Raw genomic sequence first — 16,547 nt, 5'->3', positions numbered from 1 at the left:
CCAGTTTAAAAAAATAAATTTTAATAACTTTGAGCTATCCTATACTATCATTTGAAAAGCAACATTTCTTCGAAAATAACAACGGATTTGATGTTTTATTTGACAGTTAAAAAAAAACTCATATAAAAAAAAAGCATTGCCAGACCAAAATTTTGTAGTTCGCAAATATCAAATTTGAAAGCCAAATAAATATACATACATAGTTCGATGTGATTGAAAAAAGGTATTACCATACTAAAATATGTATGCTTGTTATTGCCAGGCTTGAATAAAAATTCATTTTGTTAAAATTCGAGTATAAACCTAAATTTATTAATTTGTTAATTGCATGTTTCGATTTTAAACTTGTTTCAATTTAATAGCAAAATACAGCATTGCCATATCAGACGTTTAAAATTTATTTCTTACTAAATATTTGATTTTTTCAATTCCGTGTTTAGTGTTTTATATACATAAATCCTAAACGATGTAAAAAATAATTTTGTAAGCAACAGAGTTGCCACATCTACTAGAAAAAAAAAAAAGTGTTTTGAATTCTTTAAATGTTAACATTTTTGACTCAAAAGTTTTTTTAAAAATATGATAATAATTATTATTTACACGACACAAATATTTACAAGACTACAGACTACCCTGTATGTGTATAGAGAACGCGTATGCGGTGCATGATAAAAGAGGACTGACTCTCACCTGTATTCTTCATTGTTAGATGCAGGATTCGATATAGCATCGTAGCTAACACTGCAAGGCAAAACGCTATGCCATTGGGATAGAAAAAAGCCCCAGAAGTGTGTTAGAATCAAAAAAATACACAAAAAAAAAATAAAAGTTAAAAAAAAAGAAGAGAAAAATGTAATAAGACTTTTATATGATATCCTGCATAGTAAAACGGTTTTTATGTGTTTCATTTCTTTTTTAAGTTTTTCGTGTTGTGTGTGTGATGGAAAGTGAAGGCTTCAATGGGTAAACTTGATGGTTTTTTTTTTTGTGTTCGCTTTGATGTTGATGTGCAAGTGTATTTTGAGTCGTCCTTGTTGTTGGCTGTGGAGTGTGCACAGTGTTACAAGAGAGATCTCTACTATATCATAAGCTCATCTCTCTTTTCTCTCTTGTCGAACAGTTTCAATTCAAATACCTACATAAACATGGTCGTTTTACTGCAACGACTTCCGGTTGTCGGTCGGTCGAGCCGCCTGCATCCACACTCTTTCTATGAGTTGATTTTATGTACAAAGTGCTTTAAGGGAGGAGGATATAAATGTGTAACATGTCTTTGTTGTACTACTAGTAGATATATGCAAATTGTCGGCTATAGCGGATAATCAATAGATCATGAATGACACAGACAACCCAGAGACGACCGACGGGAATGATGTGAAATAGTAGACATTTGACGATGAGTGTGGTCCTTGACTGGAGAAGAAGAAGAGGAAAATACGTCGTCTATAAAGGACAACGGACATCAGAAATTACCTGACGCTGGAATTCAATTTCGTGCCAAAGCCTAGCTCCGTCAGACAATGTAATGTCGTTTCGCACGGTTCACCAGATTGAAGCGGAAATACAACATGATAGTAGAATCCTTTTTTGCCAGTTGACCATGTCACATGTTCGATTTCAAGTTTTGTGAGGAGTTCTTCGAGGACCTGGAAATTTTTCAAAAAAAAAAAAAAAATGAGAATTCGAAAAAATAAAAGATACCATTTGTGTGTGTGATGGTTTTTGTGGGATGACATGAAAGGTAATTAATGCGTCGACTATAGATACTATTTATCTGGGATAGGTTACATTGCTTGCAAGACTGTTTGTGGTTTTCGGTTTTTCAACATAGTTGATGCGAGGTAGGTACCTATTTGAGTTTCATTTGCGTGATTTACGGCAGACAGTTTTGTATGCATTTTACTGCTGAATTTACAAAAACACTTTGCATTTTCAATATACAGACTTTTGAATATTTATGATTGAATTGATAACGAATTGGGGAAACAATCAATAAATAAATTTGAATTAAAAATGAAGAAAGTTTGTGAAAGTGGGTAGGTACCTTGAATTCAGTTAGGAAATAATTTCTCGTGTTTAGAATCCAAAGGGCTTATCATATTTTTTCATTACAGTTTGTTGTCTAGAAGTTATCTTACTGTATCAAACCATAATTTTACAGAACTAGTTTTATATGAAAATCGTTTATCTTACCGAAGCAATTTGTGGTTTTATTGGAGTTACAATCATTTTAAAGGAGACATTGACTTTCAGGTCAGAGGTCTGGGTTCAAATCCCAGCCTCCATTCCTTCACAACACCTTCATATTTTCAAGGAATTGACAAAGCCTCTAAAAGTATTATTGTCATGAAAAAGTCTTTGGAAACCCATGATTTCAGACGAGAAATGTTTTTTTACAAATCCAACTTTTGATAAACCTAACTGATCCGGACCGGAAAATCTCAGAAATTAATGATTTAACAAAACATCATATAAACAGCCCTATTCTGCTAAGCGATTCATGTGAAAGGTTAAAATAAGCATTCATATACAATTTTAAGAAACAGCTTTTCCTTATAATTTTCAAAAAATAAGCAACGTTTGCATTTAATCAAGGGAAACATTTGATTCGCATGATTCGAATAGCAGAATAGAACTGATAAGAAAAAATGGAAAAGTTTGTTTTTCTCAAAAATGGTTATAAAGACTTTAAATAGGATCCTACTTTTCAAATAAAAAAAGTTAACTGCTATAGAACCTTTTTTTTATTACCGACTTTCTTATAAACGACTGAACCAATTTCTTATATGTTTTTATTTTAACTTTTTAATTAAATTGATGTCACAATTAAGAACATTTTTTTCTTAAATCTCAATTTTTTTTTTTGAGAATCATTTATCAAGACTGACCAATAGGGTGTCCGTTATTTCCCAAAGTGATGTTTTCGGAGGAGACACCCCCTAGAAAAATTTTGGAGGTCATTAACCCGTGCCTCTAGGGTCATAATTTCCCCATTTTGTATTAATCCAGTCAAATAAGGGTTTAACCTCGGAATGAATGTTAGTAGAAATTTTTTTTGCTCAATATCTTCCTTTTGCCATTCTATAACATATCTCAAAAGTCTAGAAAAATCTCATGTCCGCTTGTCGCGATTTCAAGGTCAAATCGCGAAATGGAGATTTTCAAAATTAGCAAAAATAGGCTATGGTATTATATACACATATGATACATGATTTCAAGGTATTTTTTAATACTTATTCCAAAAAATCTAAAATCAAGACAATCTGACGTCTCTGGAAAAAGTTATACCTGTTTTTCATCTGTCAACTCATATTATTATAACAGTTGCAAACTTACTGCCGAAAAACCCTTAAAAGTTATGGTAGATGAACCAAATTTTGCATGAAGATTTTAGAATCCATCATTATTAAAAATCAAAACAATCCATTACAAAAAATATATATAGGTACCTACGAAATAATGGTATTTTTTGATGGAGCGGCAAATTTTAGGATATGCACTAAAGAAGATTCTTGTTCATCTTAGGAAAAAGTGCTAATAGGCAAATTTTTTCATTTTAATCTTTGTTTGGATATTCTTTAACTACCCTTAAAAATCTAAAAAAATCTCATGTCCGCAAGTCCTAATTTTCTTGGTTTGAAAATAAGGTGCAGATTTTAAAAAATTAATAAGAAAAGTTTAAATTTTTATATGTATACCAACATAAGCGACATGATTTAAAGGTATTTTTTAACACTTATTCCAACAAAACTCACAAACAAGTCAACCTGACCATACCTGAAAAGTAATGCACCTTATTCATGTTGATCTGACACAAATATCTGAAGTGTAGTTTTTCAATTTTTTAAAATCTGCACCTTATCTTCAAACCAAGAAAATTAGGACTTGCGGACATGAGATTTTTTTAGGTTTTTGAGGGTAGTTAAAGAATATCCAAACAAAGATTAAAATGAAAAAAATAGCCTATTAGCACTTATTCCTAAGATAAACAAGAATCTTCTTTAGTGCATATCCTAAAATTTGCCCCTCCATCAAAAAATACCATTATTTCGTAGGTACCTATATATATTTTTTGTAATGGATTGTTTTGATTTTTAATAATGATGGATTCTAAAATCTTCATGCAAAATTTGGTTCATCTACCATAACTTTTAAGGGTTTTTCGGCAGTAAGTTTGCAACTGTTATAATAATATGAGTTGACAGATGAAAAACAGGTATAACTTTTTCCAGAGACGTCAGATTGTCTTGATTTTAGATTTTTTGGAATAAGTATTAAAAAATACCTTGAAATCATGTATCATATGTGTATATAATACCATAGCCTATTTTTGCTAATTTTGAAAATTTCCATTTCGCGATTTGACCTTGAAATCGCGACAAGCGGACATGAGATTTTTCTAGACTTTTGAGATATGTTATAGAATGGCAAAAGGAAGATATTGAGCAAAAAAAATTTCTACTAACATTCATTCCGAGATTTACCCCTTTTTTCTCCTTATTTTACTGTATTATATTGGAAATTTTTAACTCATACATAAAATTTGTTTTTCCCTCGGGTTAAATAATCTTTTTTTTAAATGTTTGATAATTCTGGTTGGAAAACAGTTACTTTTAAGGATCACATTCAAAATTTCCCGTTAAAAATGTTTTTTATATTTTATTTCGGTTTTTGAAATTATTAGCTGTTTTCGTAGTTTTTGCTTTTACGTTTTATTTTATTATTCTTAAAGTACACCTCCTATCACACAATTTTTGATGCAATTTTATTGGTTTTTAATTTTTTTCAAATATTGCATTCAAAAATCTGTGTATAAATCAAAAGTTTTAATTTTTTGAAATTTTTATTTGAAATTTTTGTCGTTTTTATACGTTAAAATTTATTTTTCTCGAACTACAAAAGATTTGTTTATAATATTGTTACCTATTGAATTTTTTTTTATCAGTACAATATTTTTTTTTAATATGTCCTTAACGTAGGGTGAAAAAACTATTATTTTTCATTTGTATCCATTTCTCGAGGTGGACAAACGATGGCAGTTTAACCCTTTGTAACCCAACATCGTAAATTTTAAAATTAATAATGTCAATCGACAGGGCTTTACCTATAATAAATTCATTATTTACTTGGTTATTTCGATATTTAGGTAGTAAAAAAAATAAGTTTAAATAATTTATTTTTATATAAAAACGCAGAATTTCAAACAAAAAACTATATAATATTTATTTTTAGGCACTTTTCAAAAATCCAAAAATAAAACCCCGTTAGTTTATGCAGGATAAATATTTTTTCTGGATTTCGTATTTTTTACACAAATTTGCTTATTTTCAAAAGAAGCCGAACTTTCAACATTAACTGCCAAATAAAAACTATTGGTGGTATTTATTAGAAATATGGCGCATTATTTCGATAAATCAATTCTTAAAGATTATATAAGAAGCTTTAAAAGAATAAAAATATGTTTTTTACAGATTTTGGGCGATCTTTTTCGGTTTGTTGCCTGTGGTATACTATTTATATGTTATAGAGGGTTAAATTTTTGAAGAAAAAAAAATAATTTTTGAAGATTTTAGAAATAATAATTGATATTTTGTGTGTATGAGAGGTGCTATAAAAAATTTTTTTTTGAATATGTCCTAAACGGAAGGTTGAAAAAACGATATTATATGTCATAAACTCATAAATATAGAACTCGAGGTGGGCACACGATTGCAATTGGTTTTATACGTCTATCTCAAAATTTGAGCCTTTTAGACAATTTTCATTTTTTACGACTTTGTATTAAAAAAAATTGGCTCTTAAATTTGTTTGAAGGTTCGACACATACAAATTTTGGGTTGACAAACATAGACAAAAGGTTGTTAAACGAATTAGACAAGTTTGGTTCAAAAATTTAGAGGTACCTAGCAGTTCTGGCTTACCGGAGCTGGATCCAGATCCCCAAAATTTTGAACCGTGAATTTAGGTTGTATAGGACCAGATTAGAAAGGTCAGTCTATTTACTAAATAAGAAAAAGCGTCAAAAATGGATAACGTGTCATTCATCCGATATAATACACAACGGACTTCTTAGTAAGTATTTCTATTGTTACAGAATTTCTGTCTTTTATTTTATTTAAAATAAAACGAAATACTTAATTTTTTGACTTTAAAATGTTCAACTTATATAATTTTTCTAAACACTAATTTAGTGAGGATAACCACTCAAAACTAGGTGGATCCTGACTTACTCGTCTTCTCTATTACAAAAAAAAAAACAAATAACAGACATTTTATCCTCCTTCAGAAATTCGACAGACGAGCCCAAAGATGTTTTTTTTTTTCACCCGTTTTATAGTTTTACGTTAACCACTTAAAATGAGTAACATCCTGTTGCCCTTGTCTCCCTGATTACAAAAATACCCATTGAGGAATGATATTTCAAAGCTCTACCTGTTGGTTAACGAATTTTGTATCGTCTCACAAAACCCAATCGAAATTTTGAGGAAAATGTCAAGCACTCGAATTGAAGGCAGACTTATCAACACTAAGGTGCAATAAAAAGCACACTTTCAGTACAGCTTGATATTCCAATTATAATAAAACTATAGCATCTGAAAATATTTTAAACAAGACTCATTTTTCTCTTTTCTTTTCTTGCAAAAAATTTGAAGAACTCAAAATGTCAATAACAGAATTCTCGTCGTCTAATTGCTTAGATCAAAGATTCAATCTATTTTCGTTAACAGTGGTTGGTACTTTAAATCTGCATTTACAAGTAAAATCTTTTAGGTTTAAAAAAATCACTCCCAAAAAAGCTAAAGCTCTATATCCCTTACTTAAAGTACGAGTACTTTTCAAATAATGTACATTTATAGGTAACATTCAACACCCTAAAGATTAACTACGTGCTACCCATTCGTGCATTCCATTGCTTTAATCATTGTCAAGACCCATTCTACTTAAAGTATTTCTTATACCCTTCTTCCCCTCACGAACAGGACACAATAAAACACCCTCTGGCTGTTTTACAAAAAAAAAAAAGTTGAAAAAAAAACCTACCAAAGGGATTGCCATACTAACTTTTAATGCATAACTACACATTATCGCACTTGAATTTCAAAATCGTGCCTGGAAATGATAAAATATTCTTCATACCTTCTCCATTGGCACCATGGGGCCATCCTTATCGTCATTTGAATGTAGTTTGCCTCTAGCCTGACCACCACCACCAACTCCTACACCACCACCACCACGCCCACCTCCACGGCCACCTCTTCGGTTTCTCGGTGCATTCTTATCACGTAGTTCGACCTCAAGACGTAGCACAGCATTACTGTCGGGAAGATTGATGTTTAAATTGTTGCCGGATGTATCTGCATTCGGTGATGGTGTTCTTATTTCCATGGGGCCATTATTATTGTTGTTGTTGACCCCATATCCGGCTGTGGGTGATGGGTAGATAACGCCTTGATTAGTATTTAATTGCTTGCCTTTGGTATTGGTATTTGGTATCACATTGCAGCAATTACAAAAAAAAACATGAAAATAAAAAGAGAAAGAAAACAAAATTGATTTTGAAAAAAAAAATGAAATAAGAAAATAAAAGAAAATTTTTTAAACCATTTGTAATTGATTTGGAATCTGTATCGATCGATTTTAAAATTATTCTTTGTAGTTCACGTACTTGCTGAATTAAGGTTTAAATAGCCTAGCCTTTTGATAAGGATAAATCCTTTTTACGAGCAAAAATTTTAACTCATCAATTTTTTTTCCTATTTTTTTGTACATAAAAATCAATAAACATTTTTTTGTTTTTAAATGACAAATAGAGTGCAAATAGTGAAAGGGTGTTTTTTTTTTAAAGTAATGATGAAATTCCGAATTAGGACCACAAATACTAGGACAAAAATGGCACCCCAATAAAAATTGGTGAAAATATGTCTATAAAAATATTTTATGTGAAAGGGTGTTTTTTTGTTTGGAAATAAGAAAAATCACATTTTCCTAACGTTAGCCCAGGATAACCCAACTTTTTTTTTCTTTATTCCACTATTTTTAAAAAAGATACAACAAAAAACTATTTTTCATATCACAAACCGAAACAATTGCGAGTTTTTTTTTTCCTGTGAAAAATTCGTTATAGTTTAAAATCGTGGTTTGTTTGCCCAGTGTTAGCCCAGGATAGCTTAACTTTTTTTTCGCTATACTACGCTTAGTTTAAAAGTTATAGAAGAATTAGTTTTTATTCACCACAAAAAAAAAAAGTACGCATACACCACAGTGACCTTTGTAATTTATAATTCATTTAAATTAAATAAACGTGGGCATTGCGCCTCAAATGTTATTTATATGACTTAGAATTTTTACTTTATTGAATGCAGTCCACATAACCCTCCTGTTAAGAAACTTAAGTTGATTTGTTTCATTTCATCTTTACAACCACAACATAAAAATATTTGTCCAAGCGTAAAAATCGGGATCGGGTCAAAATTCTGGCTTCAAAATTCTGCTTTTCAAAATTCTGCTTTTTTAACGAAAATTCTGTTTTTCAAAATTCTGCTTTTTTTGTATTCTGCTTTTCAAAATTCTGCTTTTCAAAATTCTGCTTTTCAAAATTCTGCCAGCATTATAATTGAACAAAAAAATTCTGTTTTTTTTTTTTTATAGCATATGCGCTGACTAAAGAAAAATACATCTCATGTAATTCAACATTGGTACTTTCCTAAATTTTTTTGTTTAAGTGTCGCAAATATTTTTTAAAATGCATAGACTGACTTTCTTTCAAATAAAATCTATGTTTAACTTATTGGAACCGATGTTGTTTGATACAAAATATTCCTTTTTTTATTCAAATTTTTGAATATTCATCTTTATTTGATAAATTAAAAAAATTTTAATTATTTTCGGAAATGTATTAAAAACCTTTTCTTAATATTTTCAAATTTATTTATTTATAAAACAAAAATGAATTTGCTTTCAAAGAATGACAAATTATGAAGGTAAGTAATCAAATAAGCAGAAAATTTTTCAAGAAGATGATTTTACAAATTTTTGCAAAAAATTAAAAAAGGGTTTGGAAAATGTTAAAAAGCGCGCGCTTTTTAACATTTTCCAAACCCTTTTTTAATTTTTTTGCAGAATTTTGAAAAACAGAATTTTGAAAAGCAGAATTTTGAAAAACAGAATTTTGAAAAACAGAATTTTGAAAAGCAGAATTTTGAAAGCAGAATTTTGTAAAGCAGAATTTTGAAAGCAGAATTTTGACAACAGAATTTTGACCCCGGCAGAATTTTGACCCCAACCCGTAAAAATCATCGATTTTCTTGGTTTGCCACATAAGCACCTAGAAAAGGTACATGCTTAGTAAAATCTATGAAAACATTTTACAAAAGTAACAACAAATATAAAATGGTGTGAAGTGTTTTTTTTTGTGTACCTACATATATTTAATTTTTTAGACCCCTTTTTGAACTAACTTTGGTAATTGCAACAAATTACATAAATTTTTTTTCGTTAGTCCATCCTTAGTTCAAAAATTTTGACAAAAAAAAAACATTTTTCAAATTACAAACCTCTTAAAAATCAAAATTAGTTTTTTTTTTAGTGTAAAAACTTTCCTTTTTACATTTTTTCTCAATTAACTATGGTAATTGTTGTATATTTTGAAAAAATAGTGGAATGGAGAAAAAAAATTGGGCTATCCTGGGCAAACGAACCACTGTGCAAAACCAACAATTTTTACACTGAATTAAGAAAAAAATTATTTTTGTGTGATTTTTGAGGTGAAAAAAAATTCCGTTATAATTTTTGAACTAAGGGTGGGTTAACGAAAAAAATAAAATGCACGACTGGGGTCGTACGTACTTGCTCTTGTAGTTCAAAGTATGGTTATCTTAAATAGCTATTGGAAATTTAAGATTTTGTTAAGTGTCGAGAAAAAAAAAATCAAAAAAAATTGCAAGTTAAAAAAATTAAAATTAAATTTTTTTTCAAAAACTTAAAAAAAAATTTTTTTCAAAAACTTTTTTAATTTTTTTTTTTTATTTTTGACACTTTAAAATTATGTCTGTAAATTTTGAATAAAATTAACTCATTTAAAATATTAAATATATGAACTTAAAAAATATGTTAATTTTTGAAAAACGGCAACGCCATATTTCCGTTCTCCGCATTTTTTGAGAAAAACTAAAAACGCAGTTTTGTAAGAATCAATGGGAGTATTACCTACACCAAATTTAATCAAAATCGTTAGAGCCGTTTTCGAGAAATTTGCAATACCTCGAAAACTTTATATGGGAGATATGCGTTTAAAAGGAGATATTAGAAAAATAAAAAAAATGGGTCTAGGGAATTACGTAAAAATCGTGTGTATCAAGTTTCAAGCAAATCCGTCCATCCGTTTAGGCCCTAGCTCGATGTACAGATGGACGCACAGACGCACAGACCGACGGACGGCATGACGAAAACCACTTTTTTGATCTTCTCCACCATCGTAATGTCGGTATTGATTAAAACCTCGAATTTTTTTTCTACACGAAACCAATACTTGCCCTATAGAGCAAGTAAAAACTTGGGCTATCCTGGGCTATCCTGGGCTAACTTTGGGAAATCGAGCCAGGCAGGTTTGAAAAAAAAAAAATAACATTTGGGCGTGCCAACTTCACATAGCCTATAAAAGGTAACCTTACGAAATTTATTAAAAATGTTGTTTTTGCCTTGGGAATTATGAACAAAATAAGTCTATAAATTTTTTTAATGTGAAAGGGTGTTTTAGGTGTAGAGAAAAGGAAGGCATATTAGAAAACTTAATTAATAATATGATGTGCCACCCTAATGAAATTTGGTAAAAACGTTGAATTTGCGATAGAAGGCAAGAATAAAAAGCTTTCAGAAAAATAATGTCAATTAAAAAAAAAAAGTTTATTCCTAGGAATTTGTTTCATCTGACGCGAATTTTAACTGAGCATTGAAAAATTTAATCTAAAGCGTGAACTACATAGAAACACAAAGTGAAAAATGTACAAAAAAGTTTTTAATTTTTCAAATAATTTTTATTTTTAAATTTAATGTAAATGAATAATAAAAAAAAAAATATAAAAATGTGGTTATAAAATTTTAAAGCCAATAGAATAGAAATACATATATTTTTTTTTTCAAACAGGACTCCTTATGACATTTTTAAAGATTCATACAAATTGAGAAATATCTTTGTCCAATAAACCTTTTTTCGTATCAAATTTACATAAAAGCGTGTGGTCTTTTCTTTTATTTATACAGTGAGTCAGTGTAACTCTTAATAAAATTGCACAATGAAATCAGATACTTTCATATTTGAGAAAAAAAACATACTCCTCTTAAAAAACTCTTGTTCCACTGTATACCAAATAAAAAGTAACATCTTGACTGATTTTATTAAATTCATTGAAACCAATATGACTACAGCTATAAAGCATATAGCCAACACCTTTCACCCTCAACAAAACTCTGTTTTTCAAAAATTCAAATTTTAAACCCTGATAAATTGAATTTTGCCTAGGACTAACACCAACACAAAGCCAAAACGAGATTTCATGATAAAACCTATCAAAAGGACAAGCAAAAAAGCAGAAAAAAAGAAAACGAATTAAGTGACCCTATATCCTTTACCTACACCACAAAGCTACCTTAACCCATACTTCCTTGTAAAGACATTATCCCCAATGGACATAAAGGTCCTTAGATTTCTTTTTGGATCTTTTTTTTTTTCATTGAAAAACGACAAAATAAAGAAATTAGTTAAACCAACTATGTTTGTATACCTCTACCTCTCCTATTATATAATGTATAAATGTTTATCTTTAATAATCACAACCTTCTGAGGCTTAAAAGCTTAAGACAAAATTCTTAATAAATTGATTTAACCAGGAGCCATATGACCAGAACACATTTTTGACAACAACAAACAAACAAAACCAAAAAGACAATGAAGAAAAAAAGAAAAGTAAATCGATAACACCTTTGTGCGTTGTGTGGAAGGAAGAGGACGACTTTTTTCCCTCTGTGAAATAAGGGATTTCTCAAAAAAGACGCAATAATTCCTATCTCTGACGGGGCGACATTCTCAGTCAGAGAAGAAGATAGAATTGGTTAGGTTTGCTGGTTAGTCGTAAAGGTACCACATGAACTTGGGATTAACGAAAATTAAGAGAAACCACAAAAGACGAAAAAATAAAACTGATTACAATTCGTGGCATCAGAAGTGGATGGAAGATGGAATAAAAAAAAAAAAACGAAAAGAAACAAGGAATACAAAACAAAACAAAAAAAAAAACATCATGAGCTTTCAGAAAAATCCCCCAGGGAAATTGAAAACCCCTTCGAGATATTAAATGAAAATCCTTAAAATTGTTTACGAGATTTCGTGTCCCGTTAAGAAATGAACTAAAAAAAAAAAAGATGAAATCAATTTTCTGCTGAGAAGAAAAATCTACAAACAGCAAAAAACCAAAAATGATGCTCGTTGAGGGATTTGACGAAGCAATTTGGAAATATCTGTGCAAGATATTGTTGAAATAAGTTCTATGACCTTACCAGTTTGAAATACATGAATGTTTTTGCTCATACAGAATCCGGCCATTGCTAATACAGTATTTTATTTTTCTTGTGATTAGTTGGAAATATGCCTACTATTTGACTTTAATTTACTTTGAAAATAGATTTAAAAAAAAAAGTCTAAAAGCTAAAATTTTGCCCGGAAACTCTTTATCAATAAATGCTTCTTTAAGCTTAAAATAAAACCATTTTATCCTAAAAATCACAACTCTAAAATTAGAACATCAGACATCTGTGTCAAAAATTCAAAATTTGTACTAAAGAATAAAAAATCCCAAAAAATTTTTAAAGGCCTAAAATCTATAAGACAAAATATCTTAAAAATTTAAATTCGAAAAACCCTAAATCTCGGAAACACTACAACTTGAATACAATACAACTTGATTTCAGAACTGAATTTTCTGAAAACCAAAAGTTTCGGGATGCAAAATCAAGGAGGTAAAAAAATATTACAACTTGAAAACTCAAACTTCGCAAAATCAAAAAATTTGAAAAAAAAATTTATAGTGAGCAGAAAATTTAATAAACTCAAAATTAAAAAAAAAAATGTAAGTTCGGAATTCAAAATCAAGAAAACTTTAAAGACTCAAGCCTCATTAAAAACAAATATCATCAGCTCAAAACTCTGAAAACCCGAAATTTCGGAACTCATGTCAAAATCAAGAAATCATTACAACTAGGAAACTCAAACTTCACAAGATCCAAAAATTCTCAAAAATCTTGAAGATATGGTACAATATTTTTTTCAAAGTTTTCTATTTGTTTTCTATAAAAGGTATGGTAAAAAAAAAAAAAATGGCAAATAAAATGCATGGAGTGATAGAATTGTTGAAACAAATATTTTCGTCATGTTGTCACACTTCCTAACTGAAGGAAAATCAAGGTAATCACGAACAAAATCGAATTTCAAAATCGAAAATTAAGAAAACCCACAACTTTACACAACAAAATTTATAATTACCAAATTACATAGGTACAGTCAAAAATTCCAAAAGTCGTTAGACCAAAAATCAACCTAAAAATTTCAAAATTCTAAAAATCTAATTTCTCTATCAATAAGTTCGAAATTAAGAACTATACAAAATTCAAAACAATAGTGTTTTGAAATCTCATATTTTGAAGATTCACACTACAACAAAATACTAATTTTGACAAAAACCCGGAAATCGCAAGAAATAAAGGATGCAAAAATTCAGATATCTAAAATATCAAAATCTTGAAAAGCTAAAATTCAGAAAATCAAAATCTTAAACCCAAATGCTCCTTTTTGCAAATTCCAGAAAATACATAGTATTCAAATGCTTTTATTCGATATATGATAAAAGAAAAAATAAATAAAAATAAATAATTTGGAAGCCCAAAATCTCGAAACTCAAAAGAAAAAAAAATCTGAAAATTCAAACTCTTTAAACCTATAATTTAGAAAACAAAAAACGACTTTCTACATTCTGTTTTGAATATGCTGGAATTCAAGAATCGCCGAAATTCACATTCTCAAAATTCTAAAATTTGGAAAATCCAAAACCTTTAAACTTGAAAATTCGTGAGGTTAAATATAGATCCAATAAATTTGCCAAGTTAAAAAACAAAAAATTTTACAATTCCAAATTCCATAACACAAAATGCCTAAATTTGTAAGAAAATTTCGGAGGCCTGAAAGAATTAGGATTTTCGGTATTCAGAAACCTTAAAATATCGAAAAACCCACAATCCTTAATTTTTTAATTCCAAACAATAAGATCCTTTAGAAATCATAAAACCTTAAATCTAAGAAAACAAAATCTGGAAACTAAAAAATGAAATCCCATTTATCTAATTGGTTTTTAGGAATTTGACCAATTTTGTACATAATGTATACAGAATCATTTTTCTTTGATATTTTTTTTTTTTATAATTTAGGGTTTAGGTTTTCAAAAACAAGAGCTTTTATGTATGTATTTATCATTTTATGCCTACTTGGTTTTTGGTTTTCAGAATTTTTGATTTTATTTATTAAATTTTCGGGAATTTCTATTTTCAACAAAGTTAATACCGAATTCAATATCAAATTCAACTAATATTTAAAATAGATTTTCCTCGAAAATTTACTAGCATTTTCTTTTAACGAGCCCACCTTTAACCTATTCATTTTAAATTATCAAAATCCTGGTTAACAATTCCTCTTATTTTTATGCCTAAAATAAACAAAATTCCAAAAATATAAAACCAAAAATCAATCCCCATATAAACACATCGAACCAACAAAACACTCAAGTTTCATTACAAAATCCAATTCATATTCAAAAAAGAAAAAAATATTCCAGCCAGCAAATAAAAATGAATAGCATTTCAGATCAGAAAGTAAATTGATGTCACCTACCTACACAACGAGTAAGAGGCTGCCTGAGTTTTTTTTTTTTTTCTGTTGACTCATTTATTCTTTTCTTACACGCAATCAATCATAAACACACAACACATATAACCTCTAAATTCTTTTATCTCAAACTCAGAAGTTTCAATCAAAAAGCAATTCAACAGACTTTGTCACAGGATATCCGATTCTGAACTTTTTTTTTTTTTTTTGTTTCCTTTTTCGTTCGAGTACAATATCAACAGCAATATAAATTTTGTGTGTGTTGTGTGTGTGTATTGAAGGATATGAATGAATGTATTTTTGCCTCTTTTCATTTTTCCTGAAGTTCATAAATCTGCATAACAAGGACCGTTGAAATTCTGTCATCATGTCAATCTGTCAACACTCTCATTGTTTATGGATTGTTTTCTGTATCGGCTTCGGCATTTACTTTATTGATTTTTAATGTCAGTTAAAGTTTAACTTTGGTTTTTATTTTTATTTTTTCTGATTTGTTGTTGTTGTTATTATTGATGTTTGAGATGTTGTTGTGGTCTTTAGGACAAGTGTTGGCATCGAGTAAAGAAATGATGATGATCGATATTTTAATCAAAAAAGACATAACCAAGCCATAACAAGATGACGGAATAAGAATAAAGGGATTTTTCTTAAAAGGTTGACATTTGGTCGATGTGGTCTTTTTCTCACAGTGGGGCAGGTTATTAGAAAAAGTCGAGAGAAAATAGAAAATTAATTTTTTGCTTTTTGATTGATTTAAATGAAAAAAAAAATCAAACTTTGGATGACGAAATGTCCCCAACCTTGGTTCATGAACAGACCTTTTGAGGTCCTGTTATTTCAAATTTCAAACTGTGAAGTTTATTCTATTAAAGTTGAAATTCTCACCATAAACAAGTTCACGTTCAAAATTTGCTGTCGGGACAACAATTAAAAATACTACACCACTTGGCATTTTGCTTAAAAATTAATAAATTTGTAAACTTTAAAACTTTAACTAAAAAAATAGAAGAATTTCAGTTTTTTTTGACAATACTGCTAGGTTCACTATTTATTTTTTTTTTTCTAATTCATTTTGATAATCTCTATAGAAATCTTTTACACTTAAAACACTACTCGTATTTAAACTGTCATGTTACTCAAAAAAAAAAAAAATTGCACTAGAAAGGCTTGATGATTTGTTTTTAATGTATTTTTACTTCAAATTCAAACTAAAAATTAACTCTGTGTCAAAATTAAATTATAACAAGACCGACCGATGTTTTTCCTATCGAAAACCAAACAATAATGAGTGAACTATTGTTTCAGCTGTAAAAATGTATAACAAATTCAATTTTTAACGCCTTCAAGATGTTAATTGCTTTGATGGTCTAGTTAACATAACTTCCTCTATAAACAACTTGTGCTTATAAGCCCAGCTTTCTAATGTATTTGGCCGTAATACGGTTACTAAAAAATTGCATCATGTTGGTAGGTGTTTTTATTAATTTAAATTATCAATTTAATTTATTAATAAGAAAAATAAAACTATTTTATAATTATTACATTCACTTTTTCTGGTAAAATGTTTTTATATTAGACTGCGAAAATATAGCTTTGATAAAATATCGAAATGTATCTATGA

At 29.0% G+C, this 16,547-nt stretch overlaps 1 protein-coding gene across 1 annotated transcript in view; it reads right to left on the bottom strand.

The window, feature by feature from the left end:
• Positions 1 to 15,956, bottom strand: part of LOC129920237 (uncharacterized) — a 35,746-nt gene extending 19,790 nt beyond the window's left edge. The window contains exons 1-4 of the mRNA XM_056001495.1: positions 15,812 to 15,956; positions 7,138 to 7,472; positions 1,474 to 1,646; positions 691 to 756 (exon numbers count right to left, since the gene is read on the bottom strand). Coding sequence (XP_055857470.1) covers positions 691 to 756; positions 1,474 to 1,646; positions 7,138 to 7,472; positions 15,812 to 15,878 — 641 coding nt within the window. The 5' untranslated portion in view covers positions 15,879 to 15,956. The remainder of the gene's footprint in view (positions 1 to 690; positions 757 to 1,473; positions 1,647 to 7,137; positions 7,473 to 15,811) is intronic.
• Positions 15,957 to 16,547: the final 591 nt, after the last annotated feature.

The sequence above is a fragment of the Episyrphus balteatus genome, chromosome 4, assembly GCF_945859705.1.
Source record: "Episyrphus balteatus chromosome 4, idEpiBalt1.1, whole genome shotgun sequence".
Classification (NCBI taxonomy): Eukaryota; Metazoa; Arthropoda; class Insecta; order Diptera; family Syrphidae; genus Episyrphus; species Episyrphus balteatus.
Note: the sequence above shows the minus strand (reverse complement) of the source record. Positions and strands in the feature narration are given on the sequence as shown.